The sequence below is a fragment of the Aythya fuligula genome, chromosome 14, assembly GCF_009819795.1.
Source record: "Aythya fuligula isolate bAytFul2 chromosome 14, bAytFul2.pri, whole genome shotgun sequence".
Taxonomy (NCBI): domain Eukaryota; kingdom Metazoa; phylum Chordata; class Aves; order Anseriformes; family Anatidae; genus Aythya; species Aythya fuligula.
The window spans coordinates 17702863-17721749 of record NC_045572.1 but is presented as its reverse complement, the minus strand read 5'-3'; the positions used below and the strand labels follow the sequence as shown (position 1 = coordinate 17721749).

The window sequence follows — 18887 nt, the reverse complement described above, 5'->3', positions numbered from 1 at the left end:
GCAGGACGAGCTTCAGCAGGGTCAGTCCCTAAACCTGAAGGCCCTCAGAGCATGGTTGCCCTCAGACCAGCACAGATGCATTTTGCCAAATTCAGGTCTTTTCAATTCTATCCCTCATTCTCTGAGGTCATCACAAGATTGAATCAAGTTATCCATACTGAGTGCTTTTTCTAATACAGTCTAGGGACAGGTATCCCAATCTGAGTCACCTTAGTTGTGCCAGCAGAAGAGTATACAGGATACCTGTAACCAGAGCCCATAAAGACCCCAAGACCCCACTATAGCAGCATTTTTTAGGTCTACTACAGGTACTAGTGGAAAGTATTGCATATATGGGCCTATACACATTATTTGCATTTGAAACAAGTTATTTGAGGGCAAAGCCAAGCAGAAAAAAAGTGTGGTATGTTTTGCTCTGAAACTGGTGAGGTCTTCAGCTGTTTCCCTTCTGCGTGAGGAGTGCTGGTGTCTGGTCCGGCTCCTGCCAAAGTTGTGTTTCCCACTTTTGCTTCCTGATCTGTTAATTCTGGAACGGATAATAAAGCTGAAATGGACCATATGGCTTATCCCTGAGTGCTAATAGCTCACTTTTACCTCAGTCAGCATCTCCTCAGCCTCTGCCAAAATCTTTTTTTGAGTCTCATGACTGTAGGCCAGAGGAAGCTGTGGGAATGCACGGCTTTTATAGTAGGGGACTGAGGGCTTGTAAGATTGGAGAGATCTGATCTATCCACCCACTGTGCATGCTGCAAGTGCTGATCCTGTTGACGTTGGTTTCGCCATATGGTCTGGATGGCTGTGGAGTTGCAGCTAGGTTACCGGGGGCACTCAGCTTGCGTTAATAAATTGCAGTACTAGATGCTGGCAGATGCTAAAAGCTTTAGTACTATAAAAACTTCACTGGGCTGATTGCAAGTAGGATTTGGTATTATCTTTAAATACCCATGATACGTGTGTTAATGCTCCACTGACATACCCAGTGAACTCTTTGACGTTCTCCTCTCCTCTCCCGTAGGCTACGCCCTCATACCTTCCACGAAATCCGATAACTTCTCGGACTCCAGTCACAGCGAGATTTCGTCCCGCTCCAGCATCGTGAGCAACTGCTCGGTGGACTCGATGTCGGCAGCGCTGCAGGACGAGAGGGGCCTGTCCCAGTCGCTGACGGTGGTGGACGCCGCGGGGGCGGACAGGAAGGAGCACCCGCAGCCGCTGACGGACTACGGCCAGCCCTGCCCCGGGTGAGACGAGCCGCGTCGGGCTGGACGTGGTCCTGTGGTGTAAGAGAGGGGAGTGAAGGTTTTGGCAGGGTGCAGTTACAAACTCTGAGCTGTTAGAAGCCGGAGTGTTGGCTGCTTTGCATGGGAAATGCACGTTTTCCCATGAAACTTGCGGTATTACGTTCATAAACAACAGCTTGCGCACATCACTGGGCTTCAGGTGGATGTCTCTTGTAGGAAACTGAAAACATATTAAAAGCTAGTCTGATATTTAACAAATCACTCGCTGTGAGGTACCAAGAGAGCAGAACAAGAACAGGATGATACCAACAGTATCTCAGTCAGCAGTACCAGTCACTTAACGTACTCTAATATGATTTTTAAGGATTTTTTATTATTGTACTTTGCCTAGGCAGAGTGGAAGCTTGCTGCCACTGTCTTCCTGAGAGTTTGCACATGCGGTGTTGTTACCTTAGTGCAATGAGAATGCATCCTGATGCACCCCTTAAAAATGGAAGCTTTGTGCTTTTGTTTTACTACATTTTAAGCTTTGATCCACAGAATTTAATATGTGGAAATCTTGGGATAGCATGTTCTGTCCTCAGATGTTGCAGATTCAAGTCTATGAGAGATTCTCCTCACATTTCTAGTCTTTACAGGTCATTTTAAAAGCAGTCTAATCCTTTTATAACCGAACACTATAAGGAGCTGTGTGTTGTTTCTGTATAATTGATTTTAATACACCAGCATTCTGCAGAGTTCTCTCCCCTGTGAATAGACCTCAGTGTATGTTTTTCCAGGGTGATACAGCCTTTAAGAAATTGTTTTGTTTTATCCCGTTGTGCTAAAATGGGCATTAAAAGGTGTGCTTCATAACCTAAAGTAATTCCCTTTTCTACAAGGCATAACAGATGCTGAGTGTAGGCAGAGCTCAGTGATCCGAGCGAAATGCCCCTTGCACAGGGTCACTGGCACCTTGCCTTCAGGATGTGCAAAGCTGCCTTCAGAACTGAAGTGCAACACCAAGGATGTTGCTGCTTTACAAACTGGGTTCTGTTTGCAAATCAAAGGCAGATTGTTCAAGGTTTGTGGTTGCTCTTCTATGCTTTAGTTTCAAGGGGTTGTGGAGGTAAGAAAACAGGTTTTATGCTAGAATTTAAAAAATAGAAAAGCAAGGGGGAAAAACAAGTTGTTTGCACGTATCTAAGAAACGTTCTTCTATCTCCCAGTGTGTCAATAAATGGGAGAGGTAAAGTGTTGGATTTTCGTGTTGTGCTTTCATGCATTTGTTAACATAACCTGAAATAGTTAAGAGACTTGAATAATGTCTAGTGCTTGTAATTTATTGTTTTCTAAACTTGTGCAAACTGGGCTTTATTTTTTCTTAATTATGTATTGACAATGACTAGAGCTTCAAACAGCCATTTTTTAACAAGAAATTTAGTTTTTGAGCTTTCAGAATTTCTGCCATTCCAGATCCCTTCCACAAGTGTCACTTATGCCCAGTATTTCCAAATGTTACTCAAATAAAACTACCTCACTGACTTGCTTTGACCAAAGGTGTTTTTTATTTTGAATACAAGTATATTATTTTGTTTTTGTTTTACAAGTACAGAGAAAAAGTAGTGGTGTGGAACTACGGTGTAATTACTCCCCTGCTTTCTATCAAGTGCTGTCCTGCTGTAGTTGATAGAGGAAAGCTGCTGTGGACCAGGCTTTTAGGAGTCTGGGGTCAAGCCTCTTAGGTGTGTTGCAGACTTGTTCCTTCTTCCAAAACAGAGCTGCCCTCCCACAGCATGCACTAATGAGCCAGGAACAAACCAGGAACAACAGTATCTCTTTGCTGGGCTTGCATGTGTCTTCGTCTTGCTGCATACTGTTATAAAACCAGAGATTAGTTGCCTCTAAAACCAGGTAATTGTCTCTGCGTACACCACTGCTGTTTTAAAAGCTAATGACTTTCTGATTCCTGTCGTTTCCAACTGCAGCTGGTCAATCACAAGGCCTGCTCTGATCAGAGGGATGGCTTTCACCTCGTCCATGAGCAACGAGGAGATCTCCCACGACCACATCACAGTAGAGGCAGCAGACAGTGGCCGGGGAAGCTGGACTTCATGCTCAAGTAGCTCTCATGACAACTTCCAGAATATCCCAAACCAGAAGAGCTGGGATCTTCTGAATTCCTACCGCCACACCCAGCTGGACGGACCTATAGCCGAAGTTGATCCCACAAACTGTTACTCAGAGGAGGCTTATTTATATTCCGAAGCCTTTTCCAAAAACAACAGGCAGTCGAAAGCCAGCGTGGAGCACGATCAGTCTCGGCAGAGCTGGGCCTCCTCGAGCTCTCTGTCGGACACGTATGAGACAAACTATGGGACGATTAAGCGCAGGGGGCTGGAGAACTCTACGTCAGAGCAGACGGAGGTTTTGGACTCTAAACCAGGCACTGACACAACTTACAAAACTGTTACTTCGAGTACAGAAAAAGGCCTGATAGGTAAGCCAAGCCAAAGGCTTGTGGAAGCTTCTACATCTGTTTTGCATTTTGATATTAAGTTGTTAAGAAATGACATCAGCAGATCTGGGGGCTGGATTGCATGTTAAATTCAGCTTTACATGTGGTTTTAATCAGAACGCTACTCAGAGAGTGTGTTTTCAAACCACCTTCTCTTGCATTAGGAAAATTGAAATAATAAAACAGCACACTTCCCAGTCGCTTTATGGGTCTGCAGGAGAACTGTCCTCGTGAAAATGTCAGACAATTCCTCTCTGTAGTAAGACCTTTTATTTTTGGGGGTGTTTTTGGAAGCCCTCATCACTGTAGACTTTCCCGTGTTAAAGAGCAATGAGCACAGCTCCTCAAAGAGTCCTTACAATACAGACTTTCCATGATCCTAAGAGAGAAGAGTGTGATTGCTGAGTGGTACAAAGCACCTCCACCCCTGGAGCTGGGGCACGTTTCGTCCACAGGACTTGTGTGCCCAGAGGCTCAAGGGAAAAGCAGATTCACTTCCTACCATTGCTATGTTAAACTGCCATTTATTTGGGTACACAGCTGAGATTTGGCTATGTACAAAAGGAGAAAATATTACAAAATGTCTTTCCAAAATGTGCAGTTTTACCAAGCAAGATGTTCTTCCACTGTCCTAGTGAGTTTAGCTGCCAAACTGCCAAAACAAAGGGAACTGGGTTACAACAAGATAAAACACGGAGTGCAAAGCTCTCTAAACCCTAAGCCAAGAGTGCAGCTGAAATGCAATTTAATTACTGCCTAGATTGCTGGAGGGTTTGTGTTATCAAAGGTAATTGCCTGAACAAACATTGCACACAGGGTGGAGGTCTTGGATTGCATTCCTCCTCCTTGGCTTTGCAAAGAAAGGCAGCGTGGTGGAGCCTTGCAGCAGGCTGGCCCAGAGCTTTCTCCTGTGCATGGACTTTGCTCTTGTCGCCTTGCAGAACTGCTCGTGAGCTGCTGAGCTATCTTAGGGCATGGCATGGCAGCTATTCAGGCCATGCTGTCCTTGCTCACGGCTGTGTCTCTTGGTTTTAACTCCGAATACTGCACCGTGTAGCTTGTCTCCTTGATGCAGTCATAGCAGGCTGCTGAGAAACTCAGCCCTGTGCTCCTGTAGAGCATGCATATACCTACTTAAACAGAGACCTGATACAGGTGGATATGATTTCTGGTTTGCAAATGCTAATCTGATAGCTGTGCATCATCATCCAATATGCCAAAGATACTTTTGCTTTATTTCACCATTTGCTTATTCTGTACAGACAGCTTGTTACTAGAGCCTGTAATGACTGCATGCATTCACAATATTGTAAACAAAACAAGAATCTTCAGTTCGTTTGCTTAATGAGAGCTGGTGTTGAATAGTCCCCCCAAAGAACTGGCATATACGTTCTTGCCTGAAACCTCTGAAACAGAGCTGGAAAGCCACTGCCCACACACTGCTGCCAGAATGTGGTCTTGGCAGAGCAGCAGCCAGCGTGCTGACTGCTTGCATGCCTCTGCGTTGTGCAGCACCCAGCTTTTACTTAGAGTAGACATCAAAATTCCTGCTTCTGCCTCTTAGGTTTCCCTTAACCACTGTGTGGAATTTCACCATAGTTTCTTTATAAAGTGAATTCTCAGAGAAGGTGATCAGCTGCTTTGGAAGGGGTCCGTGATAGACTTAGTTTTGCATCTCCAGTAGGTTTTGCTTAAAAGATGAGGAACATGGACCATAACATTTTTGTTCTAATTGCTTAAATTGAGTTGTAATTATTGAATGATTTTTCTTAGCAGTTCCTAATGTTGTAACAGATTTCCCAAGCAATAATCTAAGCTTCAGCTGATTACATTCTGCACTCCAGTGTTTCACCTGGTGATACCACACATGGAGAAGGAAATTTTTTTGTATTTCTGGGAGCGTATAGGCAGCAGGAGAACGTTTGAGAGTCTGTTTTGTTTAAAGATGAAAGACTCCATTTTTTTTTTTTTTAAAGGAGGGAATATTTTAATAGGAACAGGAGAGGATTAAGGAGTTGCAGGAAGAAGACTTGCAGCCAGCAATGCAGCTCCTTGTGAAGGGGCTTTTTAATCCCCAGGAGCTGGGGGTGGATGCCAGACACTACGGACACTTAGTGCTGTGGACTTTAAGTGCTATTAGGATGTTTTATTTTGATAACATTTGTAAAATATCATACAGAGCTTTGCAACAATGCACATTATTCCAACTTTAATTGTTACAGCAGACTATTTATTAGCTCTAGGAAACAGATGTAGCTTTCTCCTTTGAAGGAGAATATACCCACTCCTGTCAGTACTATTTCCAGACCAAAGAGGGGCTTGCTAGGAGGACCAGCCACTCCCCATCCCTCCAGGGCGAGCAAAGCCTCCTTCACCTCCCATTTATTTCGTAGGGACCCAGTCCAATGCTAGTTACCTGAAAATGGTTTCTGCAAAGCAGTAGCATAAATCTCTGCCTCTACCCACATATATTAGTTAAAACTCATGCTACATGAATTCAGTTTTGTTTATTTTACTATAATCCAAGCATGAAGGTAAAAGCCATGAGGTATAAACCAACTCGTTCCTGTTACTAACACCCAGAATCTCACATATCCCCAACACACAAAGTACAGCTTTATTTCCATTCTTTCACTTTGTTGTAAGATAAGAAAATATTACAGTTGATGAAATAATTGAAACTAAAGAACGCGAGCTGATTTAAATGCATCCATAAGAAGAATGCAAATGCACTGAACTAACAGATTTTTAAATTATCCTACCTTTGAAACTATCCTGTTGCAACATGCACATGGAAAAAGCCTAATTTAACATGCATATGAGCCCCTAAACTGGGGGTGGGTGGGAGGGGAGGTAATTTACTAAGTTAAGTTTTTGTTGTTCAGAGCCAGTGGGATCTGAACGAGCAGTGAATGGGGAAGGAAGGTAGAAGATGAATTATGTGGGATGGACATTACAATTAAATACCATTGTTGATAGTCTGTCTGACTGCAAAAGGTATAACGGAGCCTTTCCAAAGGCTTTTGTTTCCATGACTATTCCTGGTTATTCATCACTTGTAAATAGAGAACTTAATTTAAGATATAGGTTAAAATAATTTATAGTATGTATATGATAAGCCATTATTTCCAGCTAGAAAATTCAAACTAATGAATGCAGACTGTATAGAGTGCCTCATAGGAGGAGTTTCACATGATTCTATTTTTTCTCTTCCTATAGCACAGCTGATTTGATAGCTTATTACACATCAGTTAATACACTGATATTTTATCATAATGAATTTCTGTTAAGCCGCTGACCTGGCTTCTGGTTGAAGTCAACCTGCACTCCTAACTACCAGCTACTAGCATGCTGTGCAAAATAACTTTGGGCTACTTGCCTTAATTTCATATTTCTCAGTTTCCCAGCCTGTAAAAGGGTTACAGCAGGCTGTAGTACTGTCAGGCTGGCTCTCCCTTTGCACCTTAAAGCTCTTCAGCACCCTGTGGAGGAGCGGTGCTGCAGGAGCAGGGAGCAGGAGGAGCGCTGTAACTGCAGGCTGCATGCAGAGGTGGTTACAGCCCTGCTCTGCCCCGCTGGCATCCTGCCTGATGAGCTCCCTGGTTCTGTTCTGACTTCTCGAAATAAGTACAAAGCGTAAATGAAAGCATCAATATCTGCTGCTGTCGTTATAACTAGTGTTTCTGCATTTGCGTTTTGTTATCAGTTTCTGTTTTGCCATTGTAACATTTCATGATTTTTTAATGTTTTGTTTGCTTTGTTTTCTCCTTTAACATTTCCATTGCTTATTTCTCGTGCCAGTGTACTGTGTCACCTCACCTAAGAAGGACGATAGGTATAGGGAGCCTCCGCCCACCCCTCCGGGATATATGGGGATTTCTTTAGCGGACATAAAGGAAGGATCGCCCCACCACCCACACCTAAAACCTCCCGACTATAGTGTGGCAGTGCAGAGGTCAAAGATGCTGCCCAGTGACCTCTCTAGACTTTCATCAGCATCTCTCAGTAGCGAACCGGTGGCCTGTATTTCATCGAAGATGCCTCAGTGGCATAGTCGGCAGCCGTCCAACCCTAAACTAGCAGATATGACTGACGCAGATAGTGAAGAGGATGGTAGGTGCAACATCTGGCTCGGTAGATGTTAAGTGAACCGCCGTGTAAATCTGGTCTGTGTGTACCTCACGATGATGTTCTGGGCTTTCTCGTAGCTGTTCTTTGAGACTGAATCTTTATCGATCTCTAAATACACAAATATGTTTGTATGTGTGTATATGCATGCATATATGTGGTGGGTATGTATCTGTGTGTATATACACACATGTTTAAAAAAAAATCTTCCATTTAGGAAAAACATCTCGACACCAAACAATTGATATATATGAGACCTTCCAAATCCAATGAGATGCTTAAGAACATGTAGATGTTCTTTTTTTCTTTAAAATGTGTTTCCTTTTAGTGGTGGTGATGACTTTAAGGGACACTGTCAGGCTATAAATTGCATGCAGACAAGCTCCAACCTGCCTAGGTTAAATAATTGATGTCCCACTGTTTTAGGATGGCACTGGGATGGTGACCCAAATCGATTCTTTTGAATTCAGATTTGATTGTGTTTTGTACGATTCTCAACTTGTCTCTCCTTTGTATTCTAACATGCTGGCACTAAGCTGCATTAATCCTCAACAGCAATTTCTGGAGAATGAGTTTAAAATCATTGCAGAAAATAGCAGTATTTTTTTTTTCTGAAAAGTGTATTTAACAAAACCTGACTACAGCACACCTTGGCCTGCCAGTGTCTCTTCTGGTTGAAGTCTCCCGAATCTTGTTTGAAGCAAGAGCTGATGCTACCAAGCACGGTGTTTATCTTGTGATCAAAATGAAAGAGATTCTTAAGCCTGTGTCAAAACCAACTTGAAGTGAGAGGAATTACCACCTAATTGTTTATCTGCTGATTTGCTTTTAATACTTACACACTGATGTGATCTCTCTGCACCCTTTCTAATGAACTAATTTTTTATTAGGATGTTGCGGTCGTTTCTTTCAACCTGACTCAAAATGAGCATGGAATCTAGATTAAAACAATTTCTGATGCAAAATAGTCCTATCTTGGCCCTCCATAACATGTAAACAGTGTTTAACATATATATTATTACTGCAATTCCCATTTAGGGTAAAACTTTTTAAATTGCCCAGCATCAATTCGGTCGTGATATTAAATGTTTTTGATGTAAAAATGAGGAAGTAATTGCTTCAAACATTGTAATCCAAACTTTTCTAAACTAAATTTAACCATGCACTTTTAGATGCACTTCTCTTACTGTTTTTAAAGTGTCTGGTTAATTTTACTTGGAAAGCCTTTACAGTGATCACTGCATGTTGGGAAATAGTGTACTGGCTTTTCTCCCAAAGTCAGTAGCTTTGGGGATATTGGGGGTTGCATGCTAATATTTTTTGGAGGATATGGGATTTTCTGTTTTGTAATACATATTTATTACGTGACTAATCCCTCAGATTGCTTGAGGATTTGTTAAATGGCGATACTTCATGTGTTGTGGTCACTTGTTAAGGCAGCAAAAGCATCGCGGTGAAGCAGTGAAGTCTTAACAGAACCGCTCTAGTCAGATAACCGGGGATGTTCTGTTCTGTCTGCAGCCAAGGCAGGGGGCCAATGGAATAATTGGCTGTTTTTTCTTCTTTTGCAGAAGATGAACAAGTATCAGCAGTCTAACCATCGGGCTATCTCTGTAAACCACTTCAGAACACGAGGGACGTGGGAAGAAGGACCACGCGACTCTGTTAGCGAATGCTAACACCTTGCTGCTGCTAACCTCAGTCATTGTGTTTGCCTCTGTCACGGACAAGATCAAACTGGTCGGGTCATGGATCTCGACCTTCCTTCAGTCTACCACAGCCTACAAAACTCTTTCTGCCTGTGAAAACAGCAAACCATTTTCAAGGAGCGTGCTGACTACCTGGGTACTGACGTTGGTATCCTGAGATGGACCAGGCTTCGTGCGCTGGGGAGGACTGGTTGTCACGGCCACTTGAAAATTGGAAGCGTTCTTCTGTATGATACCATATAATCCTTGGTAGTTTTCCATTGTCATTATTTTCTACGCGACCATTACATAAATCGGAGAGTGTTATTTTATGAACTTAAAAAAAAAAAAAAAAAAAGAAAAAAAAAATCAAAGTTTCAGCAAAATGGAAGGACATTACTGCAGTATCTGAAAATAATTTATTAATTTAAATTTTTTTGATGGGAATTTCCTTCGTGTTGGGAGTGCTCTGGTTGGCTAATACAGAGATTAAATCAATGTGGTAGTAAATTAGCTAAAGGTAAACCACTGTGCTCTCAAAATAAACACGGAGAACTAGAGGCCTACCAAAGGGGACATTATCAGGTGCAGAAATCCGTAGGTTTTAGAATGGTTTGGGGTATGTACTAAATGTAAATACAGCTAAAGCCTTGCAAAGTGCGTGTCAGCCATGGGAGCACTGCCATCTGCTGGTCCTGCCTGCAACGAACACAACAAAACCCCTCAGCCCTTCAAGTATTTGGGGGAAATTTTTAGCTGCCCGCCAACTAAGGAAATAGTTGGCATTCCCCTCCCTTATTTAAATAATCTTTTTGAAATGTGGAAGCTTTAGCTCACAGGGAGCTATTAGGTGAGTCTGAAGCTTTTCCAAGAGCTTTAACCAGGTTTTGCCCTGCAGAGTTCAGCATATAAAGTGTGCTGCTGTAATCCAAGACTGTATTGTTTGTTGTGGGTTTTAAGATCATCCCACGTGTTCTGGCCTTTTACCAGAGTGGCAGAGGATTTAGGTGCAAAGGTTCTCTTCCTCCTCCCCCCCAGTCACGTTAAAATTTGTGAAACTGAGCATTAAATGGCATAGTGCTCAGATGCGAGTATAATGCCTTTTATGATGGGCTGTGTTCATCTGGAGAATAGAGATGATCTCAAAGCATATTGTTTAAAAACTTAGCTAAAAATCTTGGTGGCGCTGATGTTGATGAGATTTGACTTACATACCGCCAGTATTAACGCGCAGTCCTCTAGTTTGACTACGGTCGAGTAAATTGCTTCTTTGATTTTGCTTAGCCAACCAGAGTGCACAGGGGTAAAACTGGAAATACCTGCATTTTCTTTCTTTCTTCGAGCACATGATGCCCCATTCTAGTGTTAAATTGGACATGAATGTGTGAATAATATATATTTAAACATTTAATTGTAAATCTTTGTTGTGATGTTTACAGCCTAAGCTAGAAAGAAGATGTTTGTCATTTTTACAGTGCCTCAAAAATTATTTCTATATCCATAGTTGTGAAGAGCTTTAAGATTTTTTTTGTGTGTGTGCAGGGGGGTGCAAGGTGAATGCAACATTTTCAGAAAACGACACAAGTACCAAAAACAACCCAAAGCCTTTGATGTGCTTTCCCCATAGCAACTTGGGACTGATACTACCAGGTGAATGTGCATGACCACGCCTGTGTCTGCGCCCGTAACTGTGCCAGACGGAATATTGCCGCGGGGCTGGAGGTTTCCCCCCGTGGTTGTTCTTCTGGAGACGTCGGGCGGTCAGGAACAGCAGCGCCGAGGAAGGGATGCCTAACACACAGCTGCGCGGTTGGCTGTGTTAGCTTTTGGCACAAGCATCTGAGGAGCAAGTCGTTGGAAAACGATATTAAAAATTAGTTGAGGTATATCATAATAAAACGCATTTTGCTTTTTCGAGGCCTTAATGAATATAATGAACCTGCACAGGCCTTAATGAATAAGAATTAATGTAAGTGTCAAAGCAATGCAGGGCAGAGTGATTATTTTCAGCACATATAACGTTGATAATGTAACTGTTAAATTGATATTTTGTGGGATATAAATCCAAGTCCTAGCAATCCCACTGCAAGCTGTAGTTGCTTGTTAACTTCTCTGTGGAGTGCGCAATATGCTTCGTGTTTCATCCGAAATCACGCGTCGTGTGCCAGGTGAATTGACTCATGCGGTTTCCATGACCTCGGATGTTGAGCTGCCGTTTATTTCAGCCTGTTGAACAAAAGTTCAGGGGATAAAGGGCTGTGGTCCAAGCGGCTTCCCTTTCCCCAGAGAGCCTGGCAGTGCTCTCTGCGACGCTGCGGGGAGCTCCTGGTCCTCGGCGGGAGCGGGGCCGGGGCCGCCTCTGGCAGCCAGCGAGAGCAGGTGAATAAATCACCCATTGAACCTTGGTGTTTGCACATCAACAGCCTCAGTCTGTTCTGCGGGACTTTTCAGGATGCTGGAAAGTTCTTAAAGTGAGTGAAATTCTTGCTAATCATATTTTCCTAATATCCAATACAGCTAGTGTAAATAAGTCATGCTTAAACTATTGACAAATGAGCTCCTACTTCTGCTTCTCCTGACTTGCACAGTGTGGCTTGCTTCTGCTTGTCCTTGCTGTGATTTTTTTTCGTTTGTTTGTTTTAAAATCAACCGATCACATTGATCGGGGCCGATAGCCAAATGTAGTGTGTCTGGTATGGATTTGAAGAGACATTATCCCTTTTTTTTTTTTCGTAACTAAAATGGAAATAAGACCGTGGTCAGGACCTGTTGTATACTGCTTTATTCAAGTGATGTCTTCTGGGTCGCAGACTCCTGGCTTAGTACCTTTGCCAGCTTCCTTTAAGCCCTGCTCTGACTTCAGATGATCAGCTGAAATGCCGACTGTCACCTTCTTCCACTGCCAGACCTCCGTTTGCTTGCTCTTCTGCTGTTTGGTTGCTCGTGGCTTGTGGGTGAAAGACTTATTTCAGCTATTTGTGATTTAAACATACAGTATTACATTATGCTTTATAAATCTTTATCTTCCAAGCAAATCACAGAAAGTGCAAAGCAATTTTGAAAACTTTAATTGGCCTCTGCAGGTGCAGAAAGGGGAAAATCAGATAACCGAGCCCCTGAGCGCAGGTGACATCCCCCATGGATACAAAGCGTGGGATGGAAATGTGCAGGTATTTGCAGTGCTCAACTCTGCAGCGTGCACATTTGGGACAGGGTGGGCTCAGGGCTGGCTGCGTGCTGCTTCCCAGCTCGTTTGGCTCATCAGTGCCCAGATTTGTAGCCCAGAGGAGCGGGGAGGCGTTTAGACAGCGAGGCCCCGGTGGTTGCCCAGGGTGTCCCCAAGGGGGTCCCTTTCCCTGAGGGCTGAGCCTGTCATCTCCCGAGTCACTTGATTGCAGGCAACAGTGGAAACGTGAAACTGGCATTTAAGTTTTTATAAAACATTTGATTTTATTTTTTTTTCAAGAATAAGCTTCCCACTGCCTTTGCAAAAACAGAAGAAAAAAGGGATACTCTCTCTTTAGAAAAGCTTTACACATTATATTTTAGGATGCTTGTATAGAGGGCAATCTACCTTGAATTCCCAATCCCGCCTTTGCTTACGTTGTGCTTTTTATTGTTTTATCTTTATTTTTGATATACCTGGAATGCAGTTTAGCTTGGTATTAATTAAATTCTAAATATGTGAGCATATTGGCAAAACTGCACAGATGTAATGATATTCCAATAGCAATTGTACTGCACAAGTCAGTGATTGTAAAGTATTCTGTAACAAGCAATGTTTGTCTCCTATTTTTTGATACCTCTTACACTTATGTCTTTTAGAAAGACAGTGCCTCTGTATGCTTTTTGTATTTTTACTGAGTGATTGTAAATATTTGTTATATTTTTGGTTAAGAGAATGTTTAAAAGTACTGTTTATTATCCAATCTATTAATATGTTGGAATCAATAAACAATCTACATACATTAAGAGTTTCCAGCAGGTCTTTTTTGGGAGCTGATAATGCAGAGCCATGAAGCACCTGGGGAGCATCACTTGCCCTGGGCTTGCCGAGGAGCAGCCACCACAGGATTTTGTCCTCCAGTGAGTGCTGGCCCCCAGGTTTTGGCTCTGCCTCCCCATTTTCAGAGTGTGCATGGGGGCAGTGGCTGGAAGCTCACCCTGTGTACGTGGGGCTGTGCCTGGCAGTGCCAGCGTCCCCTCCTGTCCCATGGGAGCACAGGTGGGATGCCACAGGAGGGACATTTTGGGGATTTTGGAGCTCTGCAGCCCTGGTAAGAGGTTCTGCTCACAGGGCTGGGTTTCATGTCCCTCCTTTTTCCCCGGACCCCCTGCTGCCACCCTGTCAAGCCCCAAATGATGGGCGCAGCGCAAAGCCTGGTGCAGAACCATATGGGTCTACACAGCTCGCCTTGCAAACAGTTACACGAGCAGAATAAAAAGGTGTGGGCAGTGAAAAGGGGGGTTGGAAGCACAGAGATGAAAATACATTTCCCCCCTGAGCTGCTGAGGGTTCCCAGCCCAGCTCCCTCTGCAGCAGCTGGGTTTCCTCCCTACTTGCCCCCACGAGCTTTTACCCTGTAATTCCCATCCCATCCCATCCCTCTGTCCTCCTGTATCTCCCCATCCCATCCCTCTGTCCTCCAGCCGTGGGCACAGCACAGCTCGAAGCTCTCTTCCCGCGGGGCGGTGCAGCAGGAACACGAGCAAGCTCTTAGGGAAATCTGCAAAGGCAGCAGGTAGCACTCAGGTTTTATTGGAAAGCCTAATGCCATTACAGCCACGCTGAATGAGCAATTCATTTCGTAAAATCAAATTAAGACGCAGCAGTTTCATTAGTGAGTGCTCCTGTTTAATGAGTTATTTTGATTTCGCATTTTTCTTCTTTCTTTTAGTAGCTCTGAAAGAAAAAAGCAAGCCCTGGTGTTGTTGCCTGTTTGTCTAGAATCGCTTTGACCAGGTATGGTGGCAGAAGCAGAGGTGGGACAGCAAAAGGGATCCCGACCTGGGGCCTGATCCCTCTCCTGCCTCCTTCCGAGCCCAACACACAGCACGTGCTGTGCTGCATCTCTCGCCCCATCCTCACCATTCCCTTTCCAGGTCTTTCTATTAGATCTGCCTGACCCCAAGCACCTGCCGGAGCAGTGAGTAACTTCTTGCATTGATGGAGCTTTGCCTTTCATCTGCTCTTTGCCTCCAGATCACCTGAAATAACAGCCACTGCCTCAAGCAGCTGCTGAGCGAAACTTGAGTTTCATTCCCCAAGTGTCTTCAGCCGATGTATTTTCTAGTTTTCTGCTGGAGCACAACTATCAGTCCAATTTTACTGGGAAGAATTAGTAACTGCTTGTTACTTTGCAATAATGTCATGTATCATGTGCTTTAGGAAAAGCCAAGAATTGTCCCTCCAAAGTCAATATGAAAAGAGATTAATCCCTGCTCATAGCACAAACGACGGCTCATTTGGCAGATGCTGCCTCCACGCAAACTGTTTTCTGTTTGCTTAAAGGAGGAAATTCCAATAAGGAAAGGAACACGGCTGGGGTAGGCCAGGCCAGGCTTGGTCAGAGGTTTTTAGCTTTTTGCCATTTAGTAAGGGAGAGAAATGTGCCAGAGTGGCAGTGCCTGAGCACAAGGAGCGCTACAACACATCGCTGCACCACACTCTTCCTCAGCATCTAATTCCTGTGATTTTGGGGCTGGGTAAAAAAAAATGTTTCAGGTGACCTCGATTCAGTGGAGCACTGAGAGCCCACAATGCCATGACTTGTGGCATCAGCTTTTGTGGTTTGTCCCAGAATTCACAGTATTTTTAACTTTCCTGGAGGTACACAATGACATGAGCTGATCCCATTTCTTTTCCTTTTTTTTTTTTTTTTTTTTTTTTTTTTTTCCTTTTGTAGCTGAGCTGACACTGTTGGCGGTGCAGGAGGAAACAAGTTGTTTGCACGAGACGAATGTTAAGCAGGTCCAACAAACATCTCTGTTCGTTCCTCTGTATTCATCAGAGGAAGAGAGTAATTACCAGTACGCCAATTCTGTAAGTCAATCTTGGCTTGGGAGAGATGAAGAAAAATGGTAATAACTGAATTTCAACTGCAGATCTTGTTGCATTTAACACTTATGAGCAGCCATAAAAATGAAGGTTGTAATTGTATGTGCAATTTCAAACCTCACAACGTAATTTTATATACTCAAACATCTGTTTTAGGATCATAGCTGACAGTGTCAGATAATTGGCTTTTTTTTAGACCTATCAGTTAGGCACCATCAAGTTTATTATAAATTCAAACTCAGCTATTAGTAAACATGACCTGTGTTAAACAAAGCCACAGGGCAACGGTCCTGGGGATGGTAGGAGCGTGAGACTTTAGGATCAGCCAAAGTCTGTCTTGCAGCAAGGATGATGCCTGTACCCAGCAAAAGTCATTGTCCGAGGCAGGTGCTGGTGTTGTCCCTGTCCTCTGCGCATTGCAGCTAATGGGTGTGGGGAAAGCCTGTGAAACAGGAAAAAAAACGGTCTGGGAGACTCTGTGACCTGCTGGCTCGGGACTGTGAGCACACCTGATCTCCATCTTCGGTGTCTTGTGTTTTGGGACAGGCACAGCACTAATGTCAGGGCGGGTAAACAGCCAGCCCCTCCTTGTCTGAAGGATTTGCAGGCTGAGGACATGGGCTGGTACAACAGACAGCTGTCACATGCTGTCTGAAAGCGTGACTGAAGGAATGAATTTAGTTGTGAATGTCCTGGGTTTTCCTGTATGAATTTATCTATTAACTTCTATTAACCCAGCTATAGGGGAACAGGCTGGAAACCTGCGCCTCCCTTCATTGCTTTCCCTATTTTTATTTTCTGTACTGATAAAAAGCTACCAGAGAGGGAGGTCTTGTGCAGAGGGGAGATTCTGGGAGAAGCTGATGCCTTCTCCCTGGGGGTGTTGGCTGCACGTGGGTGCCTTGGTGTGCCACAGGACCCCTGGGCATGGGGGGTGCTTGCTCCTTCCCTGGCATCGCTCAGCACCTCACCAAGCAGCCGTGCTGCTTGCAAGGCACCTCGGCCGTTCGCCTTTGCCATCTGCAGAGGGAAGTAATTAGATTTAATAGAAGTCACCCTCGATTTTACAGCAGTGGTAATTAAATGTAATTGGAGATGTGACTTCTAAACAAGGCCGTATGTTTCTCCAACAATACGTTTGACATCAGAAAGAGCAAACAAGTAAGCAAGGACATGCAGAAGTGGGGTGTGGAGTGGAGGCGTTATTTTATCCTCTCTCTGTTGGGTTTGCTCAGCCATTTCATCGTGTGCTTGTGCCCGAGCTTAATTCAATACTGCCTGCCAGTAATGGGAAACCTGCTGGTGCCGGAGCACCTTCTGTACCATTAGCAAAGCAATACTTTTAAAAATAACAGCAGTGATAGAAAGTAAGAACTTTCTTGGCTTTCTGCTGCCCTTTTGCTGCACGGGGCTGTTGCAGTGCCACTGCCCGGGGGGCAGGAGGAGGCAGCGGCTTCATCGCTGCCATGGAGCGACATTGCTGAGGGGCCTCTGCTGCTCCAAGAGCCCTCAGTGACATAGGCACGTACTGAAAGTACGTAATTGTCAGCCAATTATACATTCTAACCCTAAACAGCCACCCTTTTGTGGCAGTACAGTCTTCAGAAGCGGAGAAACATGCTCAATTAGAAGTCAGCCAAGGGAAGTGATTAAACATGGCCCTGCTGCTCCTCCTGCGGCTGCCTCTGCTCCCCGTGTCCCCCGCCCTGTGGTGGGGCCTGCCGCTCCCCCGGGGCCTTGCTGAGCCACCACCAGGCCTGTGCAGGGACGGCGTAGTTTTGTCACCAGGCAAGCGATGTGTGGCCAGCCAGATCCCCTCGGATCGATAATTCCCTGACAGGCAGCCCTTGGAAACAGCGTGAAGGCCGACACGGTTGTTCCGCTTATTGCGAAGGATCGAAGGAACGCCGGGGTGTGGATCGCTGGGCTCTGGCAGCGTGGCGGCGCTGGGTGAATGTTAAGTGCTGCGGCTGAGTGGAGCCGCTTCTTCCCTGCTGTGGCCTGGCAAAGATTTCTGTGCATGGCCACTGATGGGCAAGGCGGAGTGCTGAGGGGCCCAGCTGTGCCATGGCCCTGTCCCTGTCCCCATCTGGCCACCCTCTAGCAAGGTCTTGTGCAGAGGCTTTCCCTCTGGGCTCAGTATCGCTTTCTCCTGCAGGAGAAAAAAAAAAAAATCACTTGAAGAAAAGCAGCCTCTTCTGGCTGTGGAGCCTTGCTCCACATATGTCTCAAGTGAAGCAGCAGTGCATAAGGTACAAATATACCTTAGATGCCAAGGGAGTACTAAATACACCAAGATTTTTCTGACAGAGCTCAGCTTTGGCAGGGGCAGGGAGGGGCGGCCGAGTTGTGCCAGTTTCTGGTGAGCCCGTAACGTGCTTAGCGAAGTTGTCAAGGGGAATTAGCGCCGTTCAGCATCACTCAACCGTCCTTAAATCCTGGTTCTGGTTCTCACAAAAATCAAGCACTGCAATGACAAAATAAAATCCGCTTTGACACACTTCATGCTTTTAGGTCGTGTCCATCCCCCTCCTTCTCATTTGATTTTGTTGTCTCAATTTCAGACAGCAGCCAGGGAGGATGACGACCATGAACGGCATAGCAAAATGAGAGAGCCCTTTGCAGCTTGTCACGTGGTGTATGAGGATTTTGGAACAGGGAGCACTAATCCCAAAATGACACGGCTTTGGTGTCAAAACTGGCCAGCCTCTTGGAAGGCTAAACTTGGAGTAAATGTTAACAAAATTTCAAGCTGCTCATCCGAATGCACTGTGTTGTTGCAGCTCCACATGCCTTGCATGGGTGCCTGCGCCTCTGTCCCCACGGTGTCTGTGGTACACCAGTGGGGCTGGGAGGCCTGCATGTTGTGGTGACATGGGAGAGGTGGCTTCTGCTGCTGCCAGCAGCCTTCCCACCGCAGGCCAATGCCAGCACTTCTGGGACATTTCCAAAAAGCACTTTGCCCTGGTCTCTGCCTATCTTTGATTTGATTGGCAGGATGGCAGTTTCTGCATCCCTGTCACTGCTTATCTGCATCCTAAGGCACTTTAGCACCTGTGGTCTGCAAGAACAGTCATGCCTGAGGATGGGAATTACAGTTCCTGAGGCCACTGGGATGTGTGGCTCAGAGGCTGCAAGGAACCGGAGCTGGGCTGGTGACCCTACTGCTCGTTCCCTGCTGCCGGTGCCAGTGGTCGCATGGGGGAAAGCTGCACATATGGGATTGGAATGTGGCAGAGGACCTCAGCATCTATTAAGGGTTTCTTTTCTATTCT

The 18887-nt window shown here is 44.8% G+C and overlaps 1 protein-coding gene across 2 annotated transcripts in view; it reads left to right on the top strand.

The window, feature by feature from the left end:
- The window catches only part of RAPGEF6 (Rap guanine nucleotide exchange factor 6), a 112630-nt gene extending 102718 nt beyond the window's left edge, over positions 1–9912 (top strand). For both annotated transcript variants that reach the window (XM_032196874.1, XM_032196875.1), the window contains 4 exons: positions 1016–1241; positions 3209–3720; positions 7540–7851; positions 9438–9912. In XM_032196874.1, the coding sequence (XP_032052765.1) occupies positions 1016–1241; positions 3209–3720; positions 7540–7851; positions 9438–9463 (1076 nt within the window). In that variant the 3' untranslated portion in view covers positions 9464–9912. The remainder of the gene's footprint in view (positions 1–1015; positions 1242–3208; positions 3721–7539; positions 7852–9437) is intronic.
- Positions 9913–18887: the final 8975 nt, after the last annotated feature.